The 11,636-nt window shown below is 39.8% G+C and overlaps 1 protein-coding gene across 1 annotated transcript in view; it reads left to right on the top strand.

Moving 5' to 3' along the window:
* Nucleotides 1-439: 439 nt before the first annotated feature.
* The window catches only part of LOC108789851 (dihydroxyacetone phosphate acyltransferase-like), a 35,544-nt gene continuing 24,347 nt past the window's right edge, over nt 440-11,636 (top strand). Inside the window, exons 1-3 of the mRNA XM_018559978.1 lie at nt 440-739; nt 3,701-3,892; nt 11,363-11,539. Coding sequence (XP_018415480.1) covers nt 647-739; nt 3,701-3,892; nt 11,363-11,539 — 462 coding nt within the window. The 5' untranslated portion in view covers nt 440-646. The remainder of the gene's footprint in view (nt 740-3,700; nt 3,893-11,362; nt 11,540-11,636) is intronic.

Genomic DNA, 11,636 nt, shown 5'->3' with positions numbered 1-11,636 from the left:
TTTCATCTGCACTTGTCCTGCGGCTGTCTAAAACTGGAGCATCACCTAACAAAACAATCACAACTTAAGAAGTCCCCATGACCACTTCAAGAAGCCACAGTTAAGCTTTTTGCCTGGAGTTGTGAGTCTTCCTTGCCGGAGTCTATTTAATCTCATTTATGAACACTTACAACATAAATCTGGTACAAATCTATCCCATGCGACCATTTGCGAGTTCATACACTCGCAACTGCTATGATAAATTCCCCCCATTTTTGTTAATAGTTTGGGTACATGAATGCATTTTTAAGATTTAACTCCTGAGTTTAGTGTCACTTCAAGCAGTGCCCATCCTGCATATGTATCTTCCAAAAAAGAAAAGAAAATACACTCTGCTTTTGTTCCATTGTCGCCACACAAGACAAAGCCATTGGTTCTCATTCATTGAGGGGAGAAGTAGTAGTTGCATCTGATTAAGTGAGACTTTGCACGGCTTCCGTAGACTCTGATCGGAGTGCTGATTATGTAGATTATCCAGGATCAGAGCAAGTTTCAGCAGCTGTCAAGATGTGTTCTCTTGTTATGATCGCAGCTCGTTTTCTGGGTTCCCGTATAAACGTATTCTTTTAAATCACGCTTGATAGATAAATCTGGCACCGTCTCGGTGATGAAAACGAGCAAAGACAATTCTATAACTTCGGCATCTAAAGCTGCTGCAATGCCCAAGACTGCAGGATCGTTGATGGGAACTTTCTACTCTGTAAGTTGAAATTTTACACAGTGGCTGCGTGCCAGCATTCTATCTTATTCAGGTCACGATGCTGTTCCTCACCATGAACAGAAATCCTGTTTACACTAGAGCTTGAGAAAGGGTTAACACAGCTCGAAAGTTGTGTTAGGAATTTGTATGAAAAGCTCTTCATTTGTGTTGAGGAATGTCACTGCCTTCTGGAAGCCCCCTTACCTGCAAATAAAAAAATAGCATATTATTTAGGAGTGTGTATTAATGTTACATCTTAGCAGTTACTGCTACCATTGCTATCGAGATATCTGTACAAAATAAGTCAAGGCAACCGGACTTGCTGTATTTTGTCAGTTGCCTTGACTTATTTTTTACAGATATACTATGACCTGGATGAATGAGAACCTTCACAGACATTGCCATCCAGAATTTACCAGTTGTTTAAACTAGGTTGCAAAATAGTAGCTAGACATTGATTTGTGTGGATGGACTATGACACCTGTGACAAGAGAGCTTGGCACCAAAAAATAGTTAACAGAATGTAAGTTTTTTTTTTTTAACTATGATCACATTAAGAACTAGGGGATGCAAATCGACATCATAAATGTTATTTTTGCAGCAGCTGTTTTATAAAGAACAATAAAATGTGTCTGATTGCTTAACACGTTTAATTATCTGGAGTGACTTTACAGTGCCTGTGTTTGTTTTTCATTTAACAGCAGTAGAGTTGCTTAGAGATTAGTGAAGAGGTCCCTTGAGCTTATTAGATAGAATTTTTTTGTTTCCACACAATAGCCTTTAGAGATTTTACATTGTATATTATTTATTTTGTGTGACTTTAAGTGACACTAAACTCTGGAGTTAAAGTGATATTTAACTCAATTTTTTTAAGGAGACCCTCCTTTGCTTGAGGCTGTTGCTTTTTTTTCTTTAAAGGTTCTTCATTCTTCATTTTCTAGTGGGTCCCCATGCTCTTCCCCCCGCCCCCTGCACGGGTGCCACCATCGTTCAAATGGAGGCACCCGTGCGCGCTCGTGCGCGCAGCAGCTGTGTGCGTCCAATAAACACACACAGCCCTGTGACCGGCCACGCCCCTTCCCTCTTTGATTGATGGCAGAAGGAGCCTATGGCACCTCTGCCATTAGCATCCTCCCCGCAACCCAGAAGTTCAGGGAACGCAGGATCGCTTTGGGAACGGTGGCGGGGACGAGTGCAGCTGACAGGTAAGCGTGGGGGGGACTGGGGTAGAAAAAAGGTGAAGACCAGTGCTGCTGAACCATTTACCGCCCAAACGGTGACAGAAGCTCCTCCACCAGACACAGATACGTCTGACTGTGACACCATTGAGGGTCAAAGTGGCATGCCATAGATAGTTTTTTTTACATTCTTTTCTTTAAGTAAAGTACCAATCATAACAAGAAAAGTAGAACAATAGCAAAAAACAGTAAGCCAGTACCAGTCCTGAGCAATACAGTGCCTGTTAGATACCATTAGAAGGGAGTTGTAAATAGGCCAAAACAAGACATAAAGGGCTAAGAGCATAGAAGTTTGAAAGTAAAGAGAAAAAGAGAAAAAAAGGAAAAAGATAAATGTGGGAGGGGGCACAGAGACGGGGGAAGGAGGATACACAAGTCAAGAAAAGACAGAAAGGGGGCGGACAAGGGCCTAAGAATCCACCATAAAGGAGTGGTACTCTGGAGAGAAGACAAAATCGGACCAGTAGAACCATGTTTTGCGAAATGGTTCTTCCTTAGAGTGTGAGGTTGCCATAGGTGAGACGGTAGCGGCCGGTCTGAACCCAATGTACATCACCAAACCGTGACTATACGCAGTTTTGATCATACCGAGCCATCACAAGGTTGTTGTAAAAACACTTTCAGCCTCCCCCTGCACAGAGATTTTCCAGCCCGCAGGACAACACTCTAAGGCCTGCAGACTGAGAACGGGGGCTAGTTAACACAGCAGTTAACCCTGTACACACCCAAACACCCTGCCAACACGTGTTCTAATGGAAACACACACCGTTCTCAGAAAATGCTCTGACAGTTCTGAAACTTAAAGGAGAACTATGGGGTGAATGAAATACACTTATCCCAATAGTTAGACTCGACGTGGGACACTGCAGCTGTCACAAGTCGGCTCTATAGATCTAGAACTAAGCGATCACAAACTGTTGAGCGCCCAGTTCATTATCTTCTCCCTGCAGAAAACAGTAACTGTCCACAGGGATTCCCCCTCCCATCTCCATTCCTTCAGTGCTGACTGGAAAGACAGACAGGGGAGGGGGCGGGAACAATCAGCTAGCGGGGTAGATCCCAACAATACTGTCCAGATCCTTCCTGGCTGCAGCGGGGCTCTGCGCTGTCAGCATATAGCGGGCCAGCCGAATAAGGCTGTAGCAGTGCGAGCGATGAGAGTGTTTAACGACAACCTTCCTTGTTAAGGTTTCACAAAATGAAAAAGATTCCATTGAGTCCAGAGATAGCAGTGATTCCGTTAGTGATAGTGAAAAGTCGTCCTACACAATAATCCTCCTCTCTCTCGTCCCCCTCACACAAGCCACAAAGGTACCGATAATTGGTTTATTTTTCTATATATTTTATACAGTATTATATTACAGTACAGAATTGTAATCATTTTTATATGAATATTTTTGGGTTGTGGAACGAATCATCTGAATTTCCATTATTTCCTATGGGGAAATTCGCTTTGACAAGCGCTTTGGATTACAAGCATGCTCGTAAACCAAGGTATCACTGTAATTCTCTTTGGAGAGCTTAAATCCCTGTCAACCAGCCATAACCTAGAGTTGGTCGGTGATCGTGATTCGGATAGAATCACGTATCAGTCCAGTACCTCCTAAGCCGAATGTGCTAGAAGGCTTGTATTTTGTTTTGAGTGTAATGTTTACACATTTTTTATGGGCATCTGTAAATGGCAAAATATAAAAAATATACATTTTATGTTTACTTGTTCTAGCTGAAGGAGAATAAAGGCAACATAGGAGGGACCTTTGAAGATATTTTGGAAGAACGGCGAAATTCCAGCGATTTTCGATATGCCACTAAAAGTTTTACGCCAATGATTTACAAAGATCTTACTCCGTGCAGGCCAAGTGTTCTGAAATCCATTGTTATTGATTCTGATCAGATGCAATATGTAATGAAACAGGTAAGCCACTTAGGAATAATTAGCTGGTATAATTAGTGCATGGCTACACATTTTTATCTTTAGGCATTCTAAACAGTGGCTTGCGAAAACTGACTTTGTGTTACTGCAGGAGGTTGGGTGATTCTTGAGAAATTAAATCACCCAGCAAATCTCCAAAACCAATATTTTATTCACAATAGATAATAGAGAACATATTAAATGTTTAAACTGAGAAAATTTATAATTTTAAGAAAGAAATAAGGTAATTTTTAAGTTCATGGCAGCAACACGTCTCAAAAAAGTTACAACAGGGCAACAAAGAGCTGGCAAAGTAACAGGTACTAACAAGGAAGAGCTGTAAGAACATTTTGCAACTAATTAGGTTAATTGGCAACAGGTGAGTAACATGATTGGGTATAAAACGGAGTATCGTAGAGAGTCAGAAGGTCTCAGAAGTAAAGATGGGAAGGGAAAAGCTGCATCTAAAACTCGCCGAACAATTTCAGAATAATGTTCCATAACATAAATTTGCAAAGACTTTGAATATATCATCATTTAGAGTACATAATATCATCAAAAGATTCAGAGAATCTGGAGAAATCTCTCCAAGGGACAAGGCTGAAATGCAATATTGGATGTCCATGATTTTCATGCCCTCAGACAGCACTGCAATAAAAACAGGCATAATTCTGTGATGGACATCACTGCATGGGCTCAGGAATACTTCCAAAAATCACAGTTCACTGTGCCATCCAAAAATGTTAGTTTATGCTTTAACATGTAAAGAAGAAGCCATATCTGAACATAAAATGCCACTTTCTTCTCTGGTCTCAAGCTCATTTGAAATGGTCTGTTGCAAAGTGGAAAACTGTTCTGTGGTCAGTCGAAATTTGACATTCCTTTTGTCAACCATGGGCTCCGCGTCCTCTGGACTAAAGAGGAGAGGACCTTCTGGCTTGTTATCAGCGCTCAGTTTAAAAGCCTGCATCTCTGAATCCAAATGCTTCCCTGCGTAACTGTTGGAAACCTCTGTTGCCCCCTTTGGGATGAGCTGGTACATGGTCAATCACCATCCCTCTCAGCTCATGAATCTGATGTCTACACTCTGCAAAATTGTTTGCCACGGTTTATCAATTTCTTGTCCCTTGGCAAGTTTTTCAATGGTGACTGTAATATCACTCCGGTGTTTCTGAAAATGCCTTTTGAAGGGTCTTGTGGTCTTACCCACATATACCAAAGTACAGGGACTTTTTGTATGTAAACGCAATGTTCTGTGTTGCAGTTAAAATACTCTCTGATGTTATACCTGTTGCTTTTGCGTGGGTGTGGAAAATATTCACCAGTGACCAGTGCATTGCATACATTACAATTATGGCATTTAAAGCAGCCAATTCTATGTGATATTTTGAATGAAGTTTGTAATTTGCTCTTGGATCTGCTTGGTTGAGAAAGTCCTTGAATGATTTGCTGCAGCAATATACCTGTAACAGTCTCATCTTAACCATAGAAGTCAAACCTTTGTCTACCTGGATAATGTTTATGTGTGTTCTTCATCTGCTCTACTTGCGCTATGGCGGCCAGGATCGCCCCTGCTCCTTTCATACAAGTGATCTAATCAGATCACTCGTAAGAAAACGAGCGGCGGCTCCACACTATACATTTAGCTCTGCTTGTCAGGAGCAGGGCTAAATGTGCAAAAAAAACGACTCGCCCGGCGCCCAAAACTGCATGTCCTGGGCGTCGGGCGATAGGGATTCCACGCGCCCTGGGTACACTGTCAGTCCCGCCGCCTCAGCTCCCACACATTCGCTCCATAAGACGCACAGACATTTTTGCCCGCCTTTTTTTTTGGGGGGGGGGGGGGGAGTGCGTCTTATGGAGCGAAAAATACGGTATGTCATTCTAATACATAAATGACAAGTCAAGAATGACATGCTGATGTCCCATTAGTACAGTCGTTATGAACCTTTTTGACCAACATACCCCCTCAGGGGTCATCCATAAGCCCAGGCACCCCCTAAGAATGTATAATCTGAAAATGTTTTATAAAGTTTAAATACCTTTTAAATACATCTACAGTATAAATAAATACAGCTTAAAGAAAGCGCTGTGTTGTGCCTTTTTTTGTTTGACTGATAGCTTTTGTTCTGGCCTCAGGAAGAATCATATTGATTTCTCTATGCAAATGAAATAAATGTACCAGCACTTTAATATGGTTCAGCCAAGAATACTACCCATCTTATAGTAATGTTGCCTTAAACGCCTTGTATTCAAGGCACTAGATTTCATATAATTGACAACTTTCACCTCAAAGTTAAATGTGTCTATTAGTTCTGCAAGTTCTTCTGTGGTTTTTACTACCAAACTTTCTTTGTTGATTAAAAGCTGCTTATACAGTATGTTCATTATGAGAAACAGGCTTAAAATAGATCCATCAACAGATATATTTTTCATATTAAAATGCACCTGTGCACTACCCATGGAATTTTGTAATATTTCTAAGTACATATTGATAAATTTTACATATTCTTAACAAGCGGTAAAAGAGCTTGGAAACAAGCTCTTACTAACCTCTGTAGCTACATGTACTGTGAAGTAATTCATTCTCAAAATCCACAGGGGCTCCGTTTTCGAATAGGTCCCAACAACTTACAGCACCTGCTGTTTGTTTACATTAGAAGGCAGGCAGACTGCCAGGTTTCTGCTGCCACAGAAAATAGGGGAGATGAGTTGTGAATGCACACACTTTTTTCTATTCTCCCTTGAAGGACACAGCTTGCTAATGATTAAGCAACCTAGGGTTTACTGCTGCCTACAGTGGAAATGGACACCAGGCACATAGAAAAGGAACGCCAGCCCCCTTGAGGTTATAATCCCTCCCAACTGCTCACTTTTGCTTAGTGTTCTTAAAAGCAATGGATGTTTCCTTCTGTATTGATATATTGTTTAATTGAATTGGAATTTCTTTTACCATCAACAGCTAATACTCAGATATTGGAAAGCCTGGACTTCTCTTCAATTAGTCAGTGAACATAGGTTTCCCAGTTCCCAGCTAGGTATACTGGTGTTCTCTCTCCAATAGTCTCTCCAATATTCCTGTCTTTATTCCATTTAGCATAGGACTTCGCAATTCAGGTCAGGCAAGTATATCTGGGGATTGCTTGAAAAAATTATGTCCGCATCTCTGAGGACTTTGGTTAGCAGCCTTTTTGCTGTGCTTAATTTTTGTTGTTCTCTTTTTTTGTACATAGGCTGTATAGGTTGAGCTTCTATTGCAGCAGTTGTCACTGACGAGGGGGATATAATTTTTCCTTTTTTTTTCTGCTTGGATTGCTTATATACTTCTATGTGCTGTACATTTTGGGCAGTGTGTTGAACTTGCAGGCCCTGCCTTTTCATTTTCACTACTGGGGCTGCGGCCAAACTGCCACTTCAAACTTCCTGTCATTTTCTCTGTGGAAAGTATTGCTAACTCTGCCAGCTGCCTGGAGCTCTCATGAATAGGTCCTCCACAGGCACTATGAGTAGGTGGTATTTGCAAGTTTTCCCAGTCACTGTAAAACCACCTCACTGCATTCCCAAATGAACAACACTTTTTACAGCATTGCTGGATGCTTGCTCACTTATACCTCGGGTAGCTTTTTCTTCTGTTCAGATCTTTGTGCTATATCTCAATTTTTTTTTTCACATGTATCAGCAATATCTGACGGACCTTCTTTCAGCCATGCAGAGACTGTTGAACCAGGGGGTTATCAATCCTGTTAAAACCTGTTTACAATCTGTTTTGGCATTCATTCCATGTTGTGTTTAAAGGACCTTGTTTTTGTACATCAGCATAATTTTTGGATGGAATCTATTCAAGCAGATGCTTGTATTCTTTTTTTAATACCTATTGCCCCAGCTCCATCTATTGGCCACAATGTATTATTCCAATAAACTACATTTGAACTGGGAAACTCCATCTAGTGGTCATAATGTATTATCACAACACTATATTTGAACTGGGAGAAATATATTAAGAACATTTGTTTTTTGCATTATTTGCCCCCAAAATTTTAAATTGATAAAATGTTAATGTTAGATATTCAAAAGGAGAAAGTCCCTGTGGATTGTTCATAAATAGACCCCTAAGTGATGCCTGTATTTTTTTTCCAATTATAAAACCAGATGTCACTGATGTGGTCTTTTTGTATATTACCCTTCTTCATTGCCTCGAAAAAATATACAAGTTAAGCTCTTTTAATTTTTTCTTTCAAAATGTCTTCTCCAGAGAAAGAGTTTCCTATGGTTATTACTAAGTTTTTATTCACATATTAAGCTTGGAATGTGGTTTGTCTCTGCACCACAAAAGTAGAAGCCATATTTCAAAAATAATGTTTGAAAATATTGAATTTTGATCATAGATTCTAGATGACTGTGTGGTTTCTGCCCCAAACTGGGGCTTAGAGAAGGTTGGTCAACCTTATGTAGAACCCACTCAACTTTTTTCTTGCAGCTCGGGGCAGGCTATGGAGCCATGATTTTTCATATAGTTTACAAGACAGCCCAGTGCTGCCTGATTCTGCTGACTTGTCCAGTTATTTTTAATATTACAGAAAGACTGATGACAAGAAGGCTGCTCTTATTTATAGACTATTATCGGCATTTCTCTGCAGTGAGTTCCAGAACTAACAAAACCAACATTTGTAATAAATATTATGGAAGTCAGACACACAATTATAAAAAAGGAAATTAAATTGCAGTTTGAATGCAGAATATAATATATACCGGTATGTGTGTATACAGTATATGTATAATATTGTTTGTTTAGAGTTATGTAGAGTAAAATATGTTAATAAATATTATAATTAGTAATTGAATTATCAAAAATGTGAGCTAAGATACTTTTAAATAATAACATCCATAATTGTATAAAAGATGTCAGCTATGCAGAAAACCAATTAGCTTATTTCCGGCTGCTGTGCATTGGGAAACCGAATCATTATCTGTGCCATCCTCTGTGTCATACTGAAATAACAAAATTGTAGCTGTTGCCAACATCCATGTGTAATAATTGCTTTGGAAACCTGTCATATATGTTTTTTAGTCATGAACCTATCGAATGTACAGTTAAGTATCGTGAATGCAAAAAGTTTCCAGTGTATAATGAACATGGGCAGGTCTGTACTTGTGTGAATCAACTGTTCTGAATTCATTTATTATCAGATTTTCTTCACTATGCTGTCAAAACACAATATTGTAGAAACACTAAACTAAAAAATGTTTTATGCAGTGTGTTGTATAACAAAACAATATCCAAAATAATAGACAATCCTACAGATTATACCCATTTTATAATGGATGGGTAATTATTTTTGTACATCTTTCTTTAAAAGAGAAGTAAGGCCAATCCTTTTTTAACCTATATTTCTCGTTTGGGTAACAAAAGTGCTTTTAGTAATATACTCCTGCCAGTTCTGGAGAAGCAGAGAGGAGAGGGGGGAATCCCTACGGGGGGTGTTCAGTGACTGATAGTCACTGCTCTCCACTCGGAGCAGAGACTGAGAGCTGATTGGTCAGTGGTTACGTGATCAGTCAACTCTTGGTCTTAGAGACGGTGTGGGACAGCAGCAGCATTTTGTAATTAGGGGGAAAGGGGTTGTCACATAAATGACCCTTGTATTTTAGTCCAAGATCCACTTTGAGGTTATTGCTATAAGGTAGCTGAGATAGCTAATCCTATCCCTTTCTGCATCAACTTGGTGGAATTAATTTATGTACTGCTGCATTTTTATTTAGCTGATAATACCTTGTAAATATACACCTAACAAACACAATTTATTGCTACTCTGCTATAAGACCATGTCATCTTTAATCTAACACTTATATGTAACATGTGTGATATACCCACACAAAGCCTGAATCCCTAAATGTGGGGTTCTGTGCTTTCTTACTGCTACATGTTATGTGGGAAAATCCTTCTGACCTGGCTCACTTCACTTCAGATCGGTCATTCACTCAGCTGCCCTCGGCAGCTTCGTGAATAGACCCCTTAGTGTTATTAAGCAGGTTAGGAAGGGTGCAGGAGTGTAGGGCAAAAATATGGTATGTACAGTCCAAACCTTTCAGAAGAAGAGAATAACGCATCTGCAACAATTGTACATCCAAATTATTAGTCAGACTGGTTGGACTTTGTACTTCTTGCCTTTTGTTCGGCTACATAATTTGTTAAAGGAGCTAAATTATGCTTTCATAGACCACTATCTTTTTAGTAATTGCCATATGTGAAGGGGGAGGACCTCTTGATCCATGCATTCTGCAGTGACTATACAGGAAACATCCACTCTGATTCCTTTTCTAACCCAAATCAGGGAAACCACTCACCAGACCAAGGGAAACCACACAACAGCTGTTTGACAGAGCTTTCCTTTGCAACTACCATCCTAATTCATAACTGATTCTCTATCAGCTTAAGTTTCCATGCACCCATAGGCTCCCACAGACCCCCGCGTTTCAATGAAAGTGGAGTGAAGAACACAGGTCAGAGACAGGGAGTGTTTTATTACCCATAAACTAATGGCATTAGGAGGGTAAGAAAGGGTAGTGGTGCCATGGTTTTCCATGTGGCTGGGGTCTCTGTATCTGATAATGTTGGAAAGGGAGCAGATGCATGACTGGTAAAGAGAAGGACTGGAGGGAGGGAGCTGCATCCAAAAGTAATTCCTCATGATCAACTGGAGATCAGCTTTAAACATTCCCCTACAATCAAAGGCTACAAGAGACTCTGCCTACTGATGAATACTGAAAGCTGCTGACAGGTATGAAGTGCATGTTCACAGAGGTGCTTCCACATATCTGCAGAAGCTTTCAGAGTCTCCAGTTTACCTGAATGCCAGCCATTTGTATAAGGCAATGTTTCTATAGTAAAAAAAAGAAAACAAGAACAGCACCCTCTCTTCGTGTAATAACGCTTTATATTTTAAAATTGATATAACGGTTAAATTTATACTCACAAGAGTTCGTATATATAAAAGCTTGTAGGTTCATGCATAATAGGAACGATATGCCACTAAGCCAACTGGACATCAGAGCATTAACACAGGCAATGGATAGGTTGGGGTTAACGCGTTTCAATGGTTAAACTATCCTCATCAGAACCAAAAAAGAGATTTGGTTTTGGTTATGATGAAGATGGTTTAAACAATGAAACACATTAACCCCAATCTATCCATTGCCTGTGTTAATGCTCTGATGTCCAGTTGGCTTAGTGGCATATGCTTCCTAGTATATGCTGTTCTTGTTTTCTTTTTTTGCATGTGCTTTGAGGTATCCCCACCTACAATTGAACAGCAGCCCCTTCGTGAAAATATATGGAATCTTCCTCTGTGTCCCTTGACGAGTGAGAAATCTCTACGAAAGCGCTGAACAGTTTGGTTAATAATATGCTATCTAATGTTTGATAGTGATGTGCCCATCACTATCATAAACTCCTTCTTGTCTTCTCATTTTAAGATCAGCCTGGAGACTGGTGAACCCTTTGATATTATTCAGGAACAAGCTTGTGAGATCTTGGATGAAATGGGTCACAATCTGAAATTAGGTGCAATTCGAATATTTGCTCTGGGTTTATGCAAGATCTTCAAAAGGCTTTATGGGAAAGTATTTTGCAATGTGGAAGGTATTCAGAAGGTAAGTGTTATCAAAAGTTATCAAAAGTATACCTGTTATAACAGCCTTTACCTGTATATATTACCTGTATAGCCTTTACCTATATATATATATATAT

The sequence above is a fragment of the Nanorana parkeri genome, unplaced genomic scaffold, assembly GCF_000935625.1.
Source record: "Nanorana parkeri isolate BGI_ZX_2015 unplaced genomic scaffold, ASM93562v1 scaffold424, whole genome shotgun sequence".
NCBI lineage: Eukaryota > Metazoa > Chordata > Amphibia > Anura > Dicroglossidae > Nanorana > Nanorana parkeri.
This window is presented reverse-complemented; position numbering and strand designations above follow the sequence as displayed.